Genomic DNA, 17,197 nt, shown 5'->3' with positions numbered 1-17,197 from the left:
GCTGGGTGGGGCGGCACTGAGGGGTCTCGGCCACCCCGTGTCACTGAAGGAGCCACAGTGAAGGACAGGTGGGGTATGGCCCCATCGAACCCCTCCAGCTGCACGACGAGCGGTGACCCCACGGGACTGCACTGGGGTCGGGCGGAGGCCGCATCTGGAGCCAGGGAAGTGGCTTATGAGCGGTGGAGACGAGCAGGATGTTCCCAACCAGCTCCACTCAGCCCTCGGGAACCTTGGGCCTTCTGGGGGTTGTTCCCATCCAGCTCCGCTCAGCCGTTGGGCACTGGGCTGGGGTTGCCTCGGGCCTTGGAGCCCAGAAATCCCGGGAAATCAATCCCAGGCACTAAAAATCTTTCTCGTGCACAGCGAGGACCGCAGAGGGTCCCTATGAACTCCCATCCCCTCAGTTCTCCCCGAGCACCGAGGGGCATTAGTGCAGCTCCCGCGGCTGTCCCAGCACCAGCTGCTGCCCCAGGGCACGGGCTTGCCACACTTGGCTATTAAACACTGTCACTGTTAGGGACACGAAAGAACGAGCAGGCAGCAGAAAGGTCAACAGGGAAAGCTCCCTCCTCTTTAATTCTCTTTATATCCATCTTATATACACTTTTACAAGCAGGCCAAAAATTGGCTACACAGGTAGCGACCTTTTTGACCTCGTTGGTGAACATCACCATCAATCATCTTTATCCTCCCAGAGGAGAAATATGTAAACAAAATAGATAAATTCTAAAAATGCACATAGTTTTCTTGAAGCTGCGTGGCAACAAAATCCAAACAGTGAAAAGCAGCCAAACTTGGGGCGACATCGCACCCTTTTATCGTTAAACAAAAGAAAAAAAGAAAGAGAAAATTAACAATGTTCAATTTCTTTACAGGGAAGCACCATCAGAGTGACCACTCATGTTATCAACATCCGAGTAGTCACTCACTGGTTCCTCCACTTGTTGACCTTCATTTCGGTCACGGATTCTTGCTTTCACCATGACAGGGTCATTAGAATTCTGCAGCACCTTACTGTGCCTGATGGCACACAAAACCTTTGCCAATCCGTTGTGCGGGGTTCATCCTGCATTCCCTGTTTTTGTTTTGGAGAACCCGGCCTCAGGGATAAAACACAGGGACTTCAGCAAATGAAACAAAGCAACATTGCTGACCCCCTTCAAAACTGAATGACCCAACCTCTGTGCCATGTTGGCCACAGAAACGGAATCCGTGACTAAACTGAAAGGTTCCTGGGAAAACATTGGAAATGCCATGATGGCAGCCCTCAGTTCAACCAATTGGGCTGCCCCATCCTCATGACCTTCCAAAACTTGACCCCCAGATCCATCCTTCCAAGCAACAATGGCCTGTCGTGTCCTTCCCAAACCATCTGTAGAGACGGTGGGTCCTTGCACTGGCTTCTGACCATTTTTGGGCCGCAAAGGAATTCTAAAGACTTTCACCACATGATATCGCTCATGGCTGGGCAGATGACAAGCGACCTGCCCTGAAAAATTTCCCAGAGCATTTGGCAGAGAAACACTGCCTGCAAAGCTCCAGTCAAATTTCTCCCACAGCACCGAGAGTGTGAATTTTGTGAGATCCACACCCATCAATTGCATGCACTGTTGCCTGCATTAATTATCAATTGAGCAATGAGCTCAAACAATGTGTTTGCAGTCTTTTGCGGCTGATGGGGCAGGAAGACCCAGTCCGAGACATGCAAGCGATCGGACCATTCATCATTCCATCGGCCAGTGATACCTGTAGGATGCAAATGAATCACAAAAAACAATCTTTCAGAGTCACAATGAGGATTGGCCAATCTGTGGGAAGCCTGGTGGGTGATGGCACATCAGCCTGCAACATCCCCAGGCTGTCCACCATGGCATTAACTTTCTGTCTTGTAACAACCTCCATCTCCCAGACTTCTTTTCGATGCAGAAAACAGGAGTGTTCCAGGGACTGGTAGAAGGTTCCAGATGATTCTGGTTTAACAGCTCTTGAACCAAGCTCACGAAGGGCGACGAATTTGTCTTGAGAGAGAGTCCATTCCAGAGGCCAAGGGGCAAGGGAGAGAACAGCGAAGTCTGCTCCACAGACAGGGTAAAACAGAGGAACACCCCTCTGACCCCAGTGGTCAACTCAGAAATCCACCACAGAGAGAAATATGAAAACAATCTAATCTGTTTATGTTACATGCGTGAGAATCTCCAGTACAAGAATGTCAATCTAATCAGAAGGCTGAAAATCAGGGTGACACCTTGCCTTGCCTTGCCTTCCCTTGCCTTCCCTTGCCTTGCCTTGCCTTGCCTTGCCTTGCCTTCCCTTCCCTTCCCAAACCTTCCCAAACCTTCCCAAACCTTCCCTCTTTTACTACTGCCATTACCTTTCTCATCCCTTGCTTACACCTTTCTTCTCGATTGCTGAAAACCCTCCATGCCTCATCTAACAAGCTCTCTAAATTTCTTCCCTCTCCTCATGCCATTATTTTCCTCTCCTGTTTTGTTTCCACCCAAATCTCTTCTCACACTTTCATCCAGTCTTTTCCCAGTCTTTTTCTTTTACACTCCAGATCTCCAGAGCTACATGTGATCTTCCACAAAAACACTCTAAAATCTCTGGTTCAGGGTCCTCTTCACCCTGTTCCCCACACTGGGCACAAGCACTGTGTCTTCTGCTCAGGGAACAGCAGCACTGCTCTCCACAGGACCCACACTTAACCAACACCCACGCTGGCTGCGCCCTTGCCTGCAGAAACAGATGGTCCCACTCCTTCTCTTCGTCTGGATATTCAGACCTTTTTGGTGCAGGCTGCTTTTAGTCTAACGCAACCACATGCCCTGCAGAACTCCTGTGTAGTCCCTCTAAATAAACCTGCTGATGTCCCCCCTTATCACACAATTACTTTCGGGGTCACAAACTCCCAAGGGTCGAGCCCAAACTACTGGGGAGAGGGACCCCTTCCAGTTGTCTCACCGTGGTTAGAATTGTCACCATTGTCACCAGGGCACTGTCTATGGCAAGGCACACTCAACAAAAAGCAACAGTAACATCAAAAACATGAAGACAAAGAGTAATAACCCAGAACAGCATTTATCACATAAACCCTAAAGGCAATATTCACAACCAAAACATTAAAAAACCCAGCAGTAACCAAATAAACTTGGCAATTTATCAAATAAACCCTAAAGACAATACTCACAACAAAAAGCATGAAAACAAACAGCAGTAAAAAAACCCACAGCACTTTATCAAACCAACCCTAAAGACAATACCACAAATAATCCCTACAGAAAGTGCTCCATCAAAGTAGAACGCAAAATCCCTTAAGAACAGAACTCCTGGCAACCCACACTGAACAAACCCTTAAACAACAGGCGGTGAAAAGAAAAAATGAAAAGTGAAAATGCAAAGAGGTAAAAGAGTTCCCTCGTGCACATGGAAAGAAAGGAATATATATATATGTATATGTGGAAGTTTGATGCAATTATGACTTTGGACACAAGATGCCAATATTGCCTCAATAATACACCACAGCTCCCAAAACCACGATCGCCTCACACGAGCTTTTCGGGTCCGAACAGAACCAAACATGAAACACATCCGAGCTTTTAAAACTCACCCACAGAACCAACCAGCAGCAATAAAACAGGAATTTGCTTGATTCACCCCCAGAACCGTTTGTGACCAATCCACGGTGGGGAAGTGTTTTCTTTATCTCTTCCATGACCCATCCCTCGTAACGCCGGGGGATATCTATGGTTTCCTGTTATTGTTTGTTTGTTTTGTATTACTACATTTTTATTCTTAATATTCCCCATTAAGGGCTGTTATTCCTGCCCCCATACCTTTACCTGAGAGCCTCATGTATTGTAATAAGTCAGCTGAGACTGACACGCGGAAAGACTCTGAAACTCAGAGACAGAGTGAGTGTTAAAGCAGGAATGTGATTTATTCAGCGCCGGGCGCGATGTGGGACAGCTCCCAAAGGCCAGCGCAGCCCCTCGCCCACTCCCGTTCTCTTTTACCCTCTAGAATGTTCCAGACACATCAAGTCTCCCAATAGCCCTGTGCATATTCATTCCCTGGCTCCACCCTCCCCGCTCCGTGTGCCGATCGTCTCATCAGTCCTGTGCCTGCGCAGGTGTCTCTGGGGGGTGTCTCGGGGGTCTCGGGGATGAAGAGGAATAGTCTTCCTCAGAGATGAACTTCTGAGCCCGCTGCCTTGCGCCTGCCCAGCGATCCTCTGGTCACAGTCCGAGCTCTAAGGCCGGGTTTGTCTGGTCCTGGGGGCCCAAGGCCCCTCGTCATCTCAGGACCTCTGGTAATCTTGTGTTCTTGTCTCCTGTTCTGGTCAGCATCTGTCACCATCCGCTAATGCAAGCGGGAATCGTGATGGTTCATTAACTGATCTCAGAGTGCAGAAACAACACAGAGGGCATTTCAGTATTCATCAAAACAAATGCACTTTTATTAGTGCCATCAGCAAACGCCATAGAAGGATTTGAAGGGAAACAAAGGACAGCGAGAAAAGAGAAAGAGGAGATGGGTAACAGCCACCAACGAAGAGATGAAATCCTCGTGATCTGGCCAATAGATCCATCTTCTTCCGTGGGAAGATCTCAAAAGTCTTTGGTTAACTCAGGGCTCCTCATAGTCCTTTCCAAAGCGACAGGCAGTTGGCCAAAAGGTGGGGAAATCATTACGGTGTGTTTGTTTTGAGAACTGAAAACAGATACAGCCGTCAGCAGGTGCAGGGTTAACTCAGAACAGGTACAGCCCTCAGCAGGTGCAGCCAATTCACCGTGACTTTCCCATTGTTCCTGCTCAGGTTCTGATGTTCCCATGGAAATGCATGCTGGGTTTTTCCACTGAACACACCTGCAGGCAACAGTTGGCAAACGTCCCACCTCAGCCAGGCCAGCACTCCTGTGCTGGGAGTTTAGAGCCCTTTTAGGGGTTTCAGTCTCTGTCTGTGACGATGGTCGTGAGGCAGATGAGGGATCTTTGGATTGTCTCTTACAGCATCCCCCCCTCATCAGGCATCTTTGCATTCCTCCTCGCTGCTCTGGCACACCGTCCTGTCTCTTCCTGCACAGAGCAGCAATACACATCATCTGAGTGCCTGTCCTTTAATCAATACCTGCTGATTTCTGGGATCAATATCCTCCAGTTCGCAGTCCCATGTTTCAGTGGCAGTTGGTGAACACGCTCAGGAAGAGCTGGGGCCGGCTGTTCTGGGATGCTGTGGACATCCTCAGCACCTTGGAGGGCAAGGACACGGCCGAGGCCACCAACGAGGACCCTGCTGAGGCCACCGCCACTGTCATGGCCAGGGACCTGCGGGATGAGACCCCCCCCTCAGTGGGGGACAGCTGGGGACAGCCTGGTGGCCGTGGCCCCGCAGCCGTCAGTGTCCCTGCCCTCGTCGGTGGCCGCACACGATGCCTCTGTGGCCACCAGGCAGGCGGGGGTGGCCACCAGGAGGGGACAGCGGGTGGAGGAGACCCAGGAGCTGCTGAGGCAGGTGATGGACACGTGTGAGGAAGGCTGGCCGTGCCCCTCGGACCTGCACAACCTGCTCTTGAAAATCGAGACGCCCTGGAGGGGACAGAGGAGGTGTCCCCAGTGTCTTCGAGGACTTGGTGGCCGATGCGGCCGAGCTAAAGCAGCTGTGTGAGGCCACTGCCCACCTGGCCAGCTGTCACCTTCTGGGGACACTCAGGGACATCCAGAGGCTCCTCTCGAGTCCCTGTGGTGGCTCTGGTGGCCCTGGTGGCCCCAATTACCCCACAGTGGCCAAGTGGTGCCAAAGAGCCATCGAGGACATCCCGAGGCTGCTGCGGGGACAGTGATGTCACCAATGTGACATCATTGGGGAGGTGACATCATTGGACATACCGCTGGTGTCACTTGTCCTCTACCCCTCAGCATGTGGGATTTGAGATAAATTTGGGGGAATCTTTAGGAAATTTTCATTGAAGTTGTCCCAAATCCTGATGGGAATTCCTGGGCTGACATCACTGGGGACACTCGGGGACACTTGGGGACAGGGAGGCAGGGGGTGAATGAGCCCCCTTCGTGCCTTGCAGTAGAGGGGGTTATAAATGACAACTGAAATGACAATAAAATATTGAGTTTCGCATTCATATATCAGCTTTTGCATGCTGTAATTAACCACAGTGATTTTGATAGAGTACAATTTATATTTCCTTTCAGCAGCTTTTTGGAATAACATAATCTATCAGTTTATGCGTGCACTATATATTGTATCATAGACATGAGCAAAATATTTAAAAAGAGAAGGCACTATGCTGAACAGCTTTTATATTGTAACTATCAGAACTAACTTTTATATTAGAACTGTTATAGCTATTACAACAAGCTTTTATGTTGTAACTATTATTACTAACTTTCATAACTAACCGAGGGAATGGTGTTGTCTTAAAGACAGCTGTGTGCCAGGGAAAGCCGGAGCCTCCCTTGGAATGGAGAATTCAAACCCCCTCCCTCCGAATTATTATAATTTTGGAAATTGCGGGGCTCTCGGGCAAAGATCCGGGGACAGGAATAACAGCTCTTTACCGGTGTGTATAACCAGGCCAACAAACACCAACCCACAGCATTAATAATAAGCAGAATGAGGAGCCCAGTAAGAGCTCCCCTTGCCAGTGGCGGCCTCAGGCGCAGCTCGCAGCGCCCTCAGGCCCCGCTCCCCCCGAGCTCCCGGCGGTTCCGGGCACAGCGGTTCCTTGGCCTCCTGCCCGGGCCGGGCCCAGCGCCGAGGCCGCTCCTCAGCCGAGGTTTCCGAGCGCTGCCGGAGTTCCGGGAAAGGGCGGGGCTCCGTGCCGTGTGCACAGCCCGCCCCTCGCCCGCCGCCATTGGCTGCTTCTGCCGTCACTGCGGCACCTGGCGCGCTGATTGGGCAGGGCGGGGCCGAGCCCGGGGACGGCTGCGATGGCTCCAGCGCTGGGGCTGGGGGGCTCCTGGGGGAGCCGGGGGGCGCCACGGGAGTGGGACTGCCCGAACCGGGACCCCCTGAACCGCAACCTCCGGGCACGGGAACCCCCTGAGCCCCATTTTGGGTCCTGTGGTCCCCCTCCATCCCCTTCCCCAGCACCGGGACCCCGCTGTACCCCGATACTGGGCACCGAGATCCCCCTGAATCCCCATTCCTGGGCACCAGGACCCCTCTGAACCCCGAATTCAGGGAAGGAAACTCCCCCTGAACCCCCATTCCTGGGCACGGGGACTCCCCTGTTCTCCTTCCCCCGGGACCCCCCTGAACCCCCTTATCCAGGACTGGGACCCCCCGCACCCCCGTCAGTGCTCTGGGACCCCCGCACCCCCTTCGCGGCCATCCCGCATTTCCCAGACCCCAGACCCGCCTTTTCCTCGGCTTTTGGACCCTCGATCTCCCAAATTTCTGCGTCCCCCAGTTCTCCATTCCCGGCGCTTCCTGGAAGGAGGTTCCAGGGGGTCCCAGGGGGTCTCCGCGGGGATCCCGATGAATTCCCTGGAATTTCCCTTTCCTCCCGTCTCGCTTTCGCGTCCCCAAGCTGCGTCCTCGGGATCCGCCCGCCTCTCCCAGCCCCAGACCCCCCTTTTCCCGTGACCCAGGGACCCCCTGGACCCCCAGTCCTGCCTTTCCCAGCCCCCAGATCCCACTTCCCTCAGCCCCGGGGACCCCTGGCTCCCCCTTTCGTGGGCCCAGAGACCCCCTGGATCCCCCATCCCGCCTCTCCCAGTCCCTTCCTTGAACCTCGGACCCTTCCCGGCTCTCCCGGTTCCGCTTCCTGACCCTTGGACACCTCCAGACCCCCCAGTCTCTGTGTCCCCCCAGTTCTCCAACCCCTGCGCGTCCTGTGGGGGGTCCTGGGAGGTCCCGGGGTGTTCCGGGGAATTCCCAGGGTTTCCTCTGTCCCCTCCCCGCGCTCCCCCGGTCACTTTGGCGTCTCCCAAACTGCGGCACCGGGATCCGCCCGGGGACCGGTGACTGCCCCCGGCACCGGGAGCCCCTGAACCGCAATTCCTGGGCACGGGGAGCCCCCCGCACTTCCACTGCTGGGCGAACCCCCCTTCCTGGGCACTGAGAGCCCCCGAACGTTCATTTCGGGGCACCGGGACCCCCCTGAACCTCCATTTTCGGGACTCCAGACCCCCTTGAACCCCGGAGCCTGGGAAGGGACGCCCCTGAATCCCATTTCCCGGGCACCGGGACCCGCTGCATCCCGTTATCTGGCACCGAGAGTTCCTGAATCCCCCATCCCGCTGCACCAGGACCCCTCTAAACTCCTCATTCCTGTGAAGGGAGACCCCCCTGCACCCCCTTCCCCAGCTCCAGATCCTCACCACGCCAATATCTGTCACAGGGACCCCCCTGAACCCCCATTCCTGGGCACAGAGACTTTCCTCAATCTCCATTTCAGAGGATCCGGGACCACCTTACCCATCTCCGGGACCCCCTGAGCTCCAATGTTCAGGACTGGAACCCCTCTGCACCCCCAATTCTCGTGCACCGGGACCCCCCGTACCCCCTTATCCAGCACCAATGCGCCCCCGCACCCCTCTTCCCGGCCCTTCCCCTCCCGGAGACCCCAACCCCGCTTTTCCTTGACTCCGGGACCCCCTGGACCCCCAGTCCTGCCTTTCCCTGACCCCAGCCTCCACTTCCCTCAACACCGGGGACCCGTGCACCCCCTTTCCTGGGCACAGGGACCCCCAGGACCCCCTTAACCTCCTCTCTCAGAGCCCTCAACCCCTTTCCTTAACCCCTGGACCTCCCTAAACCGCCGTTCCTGGGCCTGGGGACCCCCTTGCACCCCCTTTTCCTGGACTCGCACCCCGCAGCACCCCCGTCAGTGCTCTGGGAGAACCCTGCACCCCCTTTTCGGACGTCCCGCTTTTCCCAGACCCCAGACCCGCCTTTTCCCGGCTTTTTGCACTCCCCACATCTCCCAACTTGCCGTGTCCCCTCTGTTTTCCAGTCCCGCCGCTTCCCGGAACGGGGTCCCAGAGGGTCCCGGCCGTCCCAGGGCTCTCAGGGGGGTCTCAGCGGGGATCCAATGGGATGCAGATGAACTCCCTGGAATTCCCCTTTTCCTCCCCCACCGCGTTCCCTCGGTCACTTTCCCTTTCCCTTTGCCGAGGCTGCGCCTCCGGGATCCGCCCGCCTCTCCCAGCCCCAGACCCCCCTTTTCCCGTGATCCAGGGACCCCCTGGACCCCGAGTTCAGCCTTTCCCAGCCCCCACCCTCCACTTCTCTCAACACCGGGGACCAACCAGATCCCCTTTTGTGGGCACTGGGGCAACCTGGACTCCCCATCCCGCCTGTCTCATAGCCCTCAACCCCTTTCCTTGACCCCGGGACCTCCCTAAAACTCCGTTCCTGGGCATGGGGACCCCCCAGCACCCCCTTAGCCGGCCCTGGGACCCCCTGCACCCCTTCCCGGGCATCCCGCCCTTCCCAGAGCCCAGACCCGCCCTTTTCCTTCACCTTTGCACCCTCACATCTCCCAAATTTCCGTGACCCCCTCAGTTCCCCACTCCCGGCGTATTTAAGGGGGCTCCCAGGCCGTTCTCAGAGGGCTCCAGGGGGGTCGCAGCGGATCCAGAGGGATCCAGAGGGATTTTCTGGAATTCCCCGTCCCCTCCCCCCGCCCTCCCTCGGTTCCTCCCACTTCGCGTCCCAACCTGTGAGATCGGGATCTGCCCGGCGACCGATGACGTCACTGAAAGAGAGGGCTGCCATTGGCGAGCACAGAACAGCGGAGCCAATGGCGGGGCCGGGGGCGGCTCTGGGGGCGGGGTCAAGGCTGGGGCGAGACCGGGGCTGGGAGCGGGAGCAGAACGGAGCAGCGCCATGGCTCCAGCGCTGGGTCTGGGGCTGCTCTTGGGGCTCCTGGGGCTCCTGGGGCACCCTGGGGGCGCGACGAGAGGTGAGTGGGCACCCCTGAAATCGGGACCGCCCTGAACTGCAGTTCCCGGGCGCCGGGACCACCTTGAACTTTCAATTCCTGGCACTGGAACACCGGAAAGCCCCCATTTTGGGTCCTGTGACCACTCTCCATCCCATTCCCCAGCACCGGGACACCCCTGTACTCCCTCATCTGGCACCAAGACTCCCATGTACCTCCTTCCCCAGCACCGATGTCCCCCTTGGACCCCCATTTCTGGGAAGCGGCACCCCTTGAACCGCCACGTTCGGGCACCGGAACCACTTTGATCCCCGAATTCCCGGAAGGAAACTCCCCTTGAAGCCCCATTTTTGGGCACTGGGACACTCTTAAATCTCCATTTCCAGCCACCGGGACCCCCCAGCACCCCCTTATCCGGGACTGGGACCCCCCCGCACCCCCGTCAGTGCTCTGGGACCCCCCGCACCCCCTTTTCGGGCGTCCCGCATTTCACAGACCCCAGCCCCGCCCTTTTCCTTGACCTTTGGACCCCCCGGATCTTTTGAGTTTCCGTGTCCCCCCCGTTTTCTCCTGCAGCAACTTCCCGGAACGGGGTCCCAGAGGGTCCCGGCCGTCCCAGGGGTCTCAGGGCGATCTCAGCGGGGATCAGATGGGATCCAAATGAACTCCCTGGAATTCCCCTTTCGCCCCCCGACCCATCCGCTACCGCGTTCCCTCGGTCACTTTCCCTTTCCCGTTGCCCAGGCTGCGCCTCCGGGATCCGCCCGCCTCTCCCAGCCCCAGACCCCCCTTTTCCCGTGACCCAGAGACCCCTGGACCCCCAGTCCTGCCTTTCCCAGCCCCCAGACCCCACTTCCCTCAGCCCCGGGAACCCCTGGCTCCCCCTTTCGTGGGCACAGGGACCCCCTGGATCCCCCATCCCGCCTCTCCCAGTCCCTTCCTTGAACCTCGGACCCTTCCCGGCTCTCCCGGTTCTGCTTCCTGACCCTTGGACACCTCCAGACCCCCCAGTCTCTGTGCTCCCCCAGTTCTTCAACCTGTGCATGGGGGATTCCAGGGGGTCTGGGAGGGTTCCTGGAGCTCATGGAGGATCCCAGGGGGGATTTTGGGCCCTGGGACCCCCTTGAATTTCCATCCTCGGGCACTGGGACCCCCCGGCACCCCCTAATCCTGCACCAATGTCCCCCTCTGCACCCCCTTTCCCATCCATCCCACCTTCCCGAATCCCGAAATCCCCCTTTTCCTGGAGCCCCGTTCCTGTTTTTCTCAGCCTCCCCTTTCCTCTGTGTTAAGGATCCCCAAGGCTCCTATTCCCAGGTCTCCCCATCTTGTGACCCCTCTTTCCTTGGCACTGGGGACCCCAGGACCCCCTTTCCTGGGACTGGGTATCCCCTGGAACCCCCATCCCACCTCTCCCAGTCCCTGCACCCCCCTTCCATAACCCTTGAACCCCCTGAGCCCCCATTCCTGGGCACCAGGACCCCCCTGCACACTCTTTCCTGTCCATCCCACCTCTCCCAGCCCTGCAAACCCTTTCCTTGGCCCTGGGATCCCCAAACCCCTTCCCAGCTCTCCCAGTTTCCCCTTTCATTGATCCATGACACCCCCAACCCCCCCAAATCTCCGTGTGTCCCCCCAGTTCTCCACTCCATGCGTTACCTGAACATGGCAGTGTCACAGCCGACCCCAGGGATCCCCCAGTACATGGAAATTGGGTTTGTGGATGGGATCCCCTTTGTGCGCTACAACAGTGAGCGGGGCCGGGCGGAGCCGCTGACACAGTGGATGAAGGACGGAGCTGAGCCGGGATATTGGGATAGCCAGACCCAGCTCAATAAGAATAACCAGCCCGTGGCTGCTGGGAGCCTGGAGACACTGCGGAAGCGGTACAACCAGAGCAGGGGTGAGTGGGAGAATCTGTGGAGCTGGAATGGGATCTGTGAGGTTGGGATGGGGATCCATGGGGCTGAGATGGGATCTGTGGGGCCAGGTTGAAATCCATGGGGTTGGGGTGTGGATCCATGGGGTCCAAGGGGCTGGGATGAGGCTCTGTGAGTCTCTAGGACAACATAGGGCTGGAATGGGGCTCTGTGGGGCTGGCATGCAATTCCATGGGTCTGTGTGGGTACAACGCTCCAGGGCTCCACACGCTGCAGTGGCTTTCTGGCTGTGACCTCCTGTCTGACGGGAGCATCCGTGGATCCTCTGGGCTTGGCTACGACGGGCGGGATTTCATCTCCTTTGATCTGGAATCCCGGAGGTTCGAGGCGGCCGACAGCGCTGCTGAGATCACCAGGAGGAGATGGGAAGATGAAGGGATTGTGGCAGATAGGTGGACAAGTTACCTGAAACAAGAGTGCCCAGAATGGCTCCGGAAATACATTGGATATGGGCAGAAGGAGCTGGAGCGCAAAGGTGGGTGGGAATTGGGGATTTAGAAATGGAGGATTGGAGATCATGGTAATTCCTGTCAGACTTCTTTGGGTAGATGACACCCCCATCCCATTCCCATAGGAATTCCCTGGGCAGATCTCACCCCTTTCCCATTCCAGTGGGAATTCCTTGGGCAGAGCTCATCCCAGTCCCATTGCAGTGGGAATTCCATGGGTAGATCTCACTATCATTCTAGTGCCATGGAATTCTATGGGTAGATGTCACTATCATTGCAATTCTGTGGGAATTCTGTGGACAGATCTCTCCCGAATCCCATTCCCATGGAATTCCATGGATGCATCTCACCATTATCCCATTCCAGAGCCCCCTGATGTCCATGTGTCCGGAAGAGAGGAACACGGGACGCTGATCTTGTCCTGCCACGCGTACGGATTCTACCCCAACACCATCGCAGTCAACTGGATGAAGGGGGATGAAATCTGGGACCAGGAGACGGAGTGGGGCGGGGTCGTTCCCAACAGCGACGGCACCTTCCACACCTGGGCCAGGATCGAGGCGCTGCCGGAGGAGCGGGAGCAGTACCGGTGCAGGGTGGAGCATCCCGGAATGCTGGAGCCCGGGATCTTCGCTTGGGGTGAGGCTGGGAATGTGGAAATTGGGAATTCCCAAATGGGGATTTCCCTTCCCCTCCTCACCATCCCGCATTTCCCAGAGCCGACATCTGGCGGGAATCTCACCATGGTGGCCGCTGGGTGCATCATCGCTGTCATCCTCATCCTCACTAGCCTCATCGGATTCATCCTCTGGAAGCGCAAATCCGGTAACACACGGGATGGGGGTTGGGAAGGGGCACGGATCCACCCGGCACCGTTCCAGGAATCCTGTGCCACTGACGCTGATCCCACTGTTTTTCCACAGGGAGGAGAGACAAGGATGGATACAACATGGCAGCTGGTGAGTCCCAGTGGTGGATCCAGCTCTGGATCCCCTCTGTGCGGATCCCAGGATGGATCCTGGGGTTAATCCTGGTGTGTGATCTGTGCTGGAATCTCATGGATCTTCTCTTCCTGCAGGAAGAGATGTGGGAGCCAATGGCTCAACTGCAGGTGTGGAGTGGGATCAGGGTGGGATTCCAGAGGGAGTTTGGGGCAGGATGGAGAGACTGGGATCAGGGAGGGATTCTGGATCAGAACAGGGGTCCAGAGCAGGATCAGATGGAATTGTAGAGTGGGATCAGGGCTGGATTCTGGAGTGGGATCAGGTGGGATGGATTCAGTAGGGTTGGTGCAGGATGGATGGAGAGTGATCAGGGCTGAATTCGATACAAGGATCAAGTGGGATGGAATGGAGCAGGAGTGGGGCAGGAGGGAATGGGGTGGGATCAGGTGGGATGGATGGAGCAGGATTGGTGTAGGACGGATGGGGTCGGATCTGGTTGGGATCCTAGAGAGGGGTTGGGGCCTGATGGATAGGGCAGGTGAGATGGATGGAGCACAATCAGGTTGAGATCCCAGAGAGAAGTTGAGGCAGGATCAGGTGGGATTCTGCAATAGCTCCCACTCTCCATGGGCTCCTGCCAGCTCCATCCTGTGGGATGGGGACAGGGTGACACCGTGACCCTCTCTCATCCCAGCAGGAGTCACCGCATGAGCAATCCACAGAGATGGATCCAGCCCCTTCCTCTTCCCGAGAAAGCCGAGAGCTGCCAGCAGAGCTCATCCCGCTGCTCCCACCCACACCACAGCTCTTGCTAATGGATCAATTTCCCATTTTCCAGTGTTTTAAGGCCAAGATATTCCCAACGCAAGAGCCCTCTCACAAATATTATGAGGCCACTCTGGGAGGTTGCAGGCCGACCCTCAGGCTTGATACATCTTGATGGGACTCATTACACCCTGGCCAAGTGTGAGACTGTATCAGAAACTTTATGTTCTTTATGTTATGAAACTTGATGTTCTTTATGAAACTTTCTGTTAGAAGGCTTCCTGCACACTGCTGCTGCTAAGATGCCACCTCTTCTGCTGGGGACATGGGGACTTTACTGGCTCGAGCTGTGACAACCTCGGCCTCCAGTAGGCTGATTTCTCCGTGCAATAAAGGACTTTGCTTTTACAACTGCCCATCACCATTGTCTCCAGTGGGGACACCCCAGAAACTGGACACACGATGGCCCTGGTGGCTGAGCAGTGCCAAAGAGCCATCGAGGACATCCCGAGGCTGCTGCAGGCACAGCGACATCCCGTCATTTTGGCAGTGACGCCATCGGGGACATCACTGGTGTCACTTGTTCTCTCCCCCCTCTCCAGGTGACGTTTGAGACAAATTTGTGGGATTTTCTGGGAATTTTCATTGAAATTGTCACAAGTCCTGATGGGAATTCCTGGACTGACATCCCTGAGGACACTTATGGACATTGGGGACACAATCTATCAGTTTATGTGTGCACTATTTAGTTTATGTAGCCTATAGAAATGGCAGCGAAATTAATCAATATTGTTTGTATTCGATTATATATTCATAATCTTTAATTTAATTATGTAATCTAATTATATTCATAATTACATTAAAATTTTATTGTAATTTAATAACAAATTTTTAATAACAATATTATATTCTATTATATTATTTTATAATCTATATTACATTGTAGGTCATAGTTAAATATTAAAATAGAGTCTGCTCAATGCTAAAATGCTTTTACATAACTGTTATAACTAACTTATGTCTTCTAACTAACTTTTAGGTTGTGACTGTTATAACAAACTTTTCTATTGTAAGTACTGTAACTAACTTTCATATTATAACTTTTGTAACTAACTTTTGTATTATAACCAACTCAGAGAGGTCTGTAAAACAATTCTGTCATTTCTCACATCTTCAGCCTGGTTTGCTGGAATTTTAAGGGGATTTTAGAGGGAATTTTGGGTGGATTTAGAGGGGATCTTGGTGGAATTTAAAGGGAAGCTCGAGGGGATTTGGGGTGGACTGTGACGTCATCGGGGCAGTGAGGTAACTGGGGAGACTTGTGGACACTCGAGTGCCACCATCTCCTCGTGTCACCATGACCTTATGCAAGAGAAATTGAGGGGGTGGGGGGGTCCTTTTGCCACCAGGAGCTCCTCATGTGTCACCAGGACCGGCCCCACCCCCATGTAAGTGTCCCCCGTGTCCCCAAGGTCACTCTCTGTGTCACACGCCGCCCTCGGGCACCCACCGGGGCCCCCCCGAGCACCGGGAGCAGGACTGGGCTGTCCCTCATTTACTGACCCCCGTGCACCGGGCCCGGGCCCCTTTTTGTGCCCCACACCCACCCCAGAGGGTTCGGCCCCTCCCCTTTCACCCCCCAGGAACAGCGCCAGGACTGGGGGCCCGAGCGGGACTGGGGGGGCACAGGGGGGTCTCCAGCACCAGGGGGTCCCTTGGGGGTCAGTCCTGTCCTCACCCCGTTATCAGCCAGGACCTCCTGTTATCACCAGAGATGCCCCCCCAATTTACTGAGCCCCCCCTACACACCAGGACCCCCCACTCACTGCCCCCCTCCTTTACCAACGCCCCTAAAGCGCAGGGGGCCCCCTGATCCATGAACCCCCCCCATATGCACCAGCACCCCCCACTCACTGCCCCTCCCCCACCCATGGGACTCTCCCTCACTGCCCCTCCCCCACTCACCAGGACCCCCCTCAGTCCATGACACCACCCAGACCCCGTGAGCCCCCCACCAGGGCCCCCTGGCTCCACTCCCAGGGGCTGTTGCTGCACAGAGCCTTTCAATAAATGCCAACTGGTCTTGTAGCCACGCCCATAGATGGGCAGGGCCGTGTGGAGGGGCCAATGAGGCGTGGCAGAGCGGGGAGGGGACAGGGATTGGGAATGGGAGTGTGGGAAAAACGGGGGGGGGCCAAAGGTGCAGTGGCCAATGGGGAGAGGAGGAGGGTGGCCTGGGAGTGGCAGGAAGGGATCATGGGAATGGGGGCGTGGAAAGGGGCGGGGCCTCGAAGGAAATTAAGGGATTGAATAGTATTTGTGAGAACCAGTACGGATCCGTATGGACCAGTACATGCCAGTAGGGACCAGTGTGGACCAGTGTAGACCAGTTTGGATGAGTTGGGCTCTGGGCCAGGCACAGGCTGGCCGTGGGGCTGTGTTGGAGTCCAGGACATCCCCTTGGATGGCCTGGGACCTGAGGAAAGGAGTTTGAGCCCTGGACAGGGGGGTGTGGAGACGATCGAGGGGGCTCGGAGACCTTGGCACAGAGCCCAGGGAGACACTGGGTTTGATTTTGATCCATGGGAAAAGCTCTCAACATTGCAGAAGTAATTACAAACTCCCAGGATGTGAAAAATGTAGTCTAGCACAGTAGATGATGTAGAATTTAATAGTCTTAGAATTTTTAGAATAGAAGTAAATGGGGACAAGATGGTGGAATTTGGGTGGTACCTTATGTACTTCTCCTTCTTCCTCGTCCTCCATTTTTTGGGGCGGTGATGGCACAAAGTAGTTAGAGTGGATTGGGCCGAAGTAGAATGTCACTTCTGGTGTGGGCACTGGGCATTGGCACAAAATAGTAAATAACTAGTACATAATTATCTGTATAAATGATAGGGGACATCCCATCTGTGGGGCAGTCGCCTCATGTCCCAGCTGCTGTCCGGACCTCGGCTGGGAGCAGAGAAAATTTTGAGATACCAGATAATAAACAACACGAGAAACCTGAAAACAAACCTTGAGGACTCTGCTTTCTTACACGGACGCGACTCGGGGCTTTTTAGTGGGCCAAGGACTTTAAACCACCTAAAGCTCGGGTGAGGAAACCCCCCCCGACAGGGCTGATGGTGCTGTGGGCAGCCGTGCGTGATTGAAAACCAGTATGGACCAGTATAGAGTGGTATAAACCAGTT

At 55.5% G+C, this 17,197-nt stretch overlaps 2 protein-coding genes across 6 annotated transcripts in view; both read left to right on the top strand.

Annotated features, from left to right (window-relative positions):
* Nucleotides 1-17,197, top strand: part of LOC136375105 (uncharacterized) — a 72,503-nt gene that overhangs the window by 28,212 nt on the left and 27,094 nt on the right. The gene's annotated exons all lie outside the window — the stretch shown is intronic.
* On the top strand, nt 9,821-15,173 carry LOC136375102 (class I histocompatibility antigen, F10 alpha chain-like). 5 transcript variants are annotated; one of them, XM_066340460.1, is made up of 8 exons: nt 9,821-9,926; nt 11,545-11,808; nt 12,045-12,320; nt 12,661-12,933; nt 13,012-13,119; nt 13,218-13,253; nt 13,373-13,405; nt 14,277-15,173. In XM_066340460.1, exons 1-8 carry the CDS (start codon nt 9,851-9,853, stop codon nt 14,354-14,356), a joined length of 1,146 nt encoding a protein of 381 aa, XP_066196557.1. In that variant the 5' UTR covers nt 9,821-9,850; the 3' UTR covers nt 14,357-15,173. The 5 variants fall into 5 exon arrangements, with proteins under 5 accessions (XP_066196557.1, XP_066196560.1, XP_066196559.1 ...); XM_066340463.1 differs by having other exon boundaries at nt 14,077-15,173; XM_066340462.1 differs by having other exon boundaries at nt 13,936-15,173.

This window comes from Sylvia atricapilla, unplaced genomic scaffold (genome assembly GCF_009819655.1).
Source record: "Sylvia atricapilla isolate bSylAtr1 unplaced genomic scaffold, bSylAtr1.pri scaffold_91_arrow_ctg1, whole genome shotgun sequence".
Lineage (NCBI taxonomy): Eukaryota > Metazoa > Chordata > Aves > Passeriformes > Sylviidae > Sylvia > Sylvia atricapilla.
Note: the sequence above shows the minus strand (reverse complement) of the source record. Positions and strands in the feature narration are given on the sequence as shown.

Bases quoted from the DNA above. Each gene is read 5' to 3' on its own strand.
- LOC136375102 (XM_066340459.1), top strand. From the start codon at position 9,851: ATGGCTCCAGCGCTGGGTCTGGGGCTGCTCTTGGGGCTCCTGGGGCTC. The intron at 9,927-11,544 runs GTGAGTGGGCAC...GTGTCCCCCCAG, and splicing joins CCCTGGGGGCGCGACGAGAG to TTCTCCACTCCATGCGTTAC. The intron at 12,934-13,011 runs GTGAGGCTGGGA...CGCATTTCCCAG, and splicing joins GCCCGGGATCTTCGCTTGGG to AGCCGACATCTGGCGGGAAT.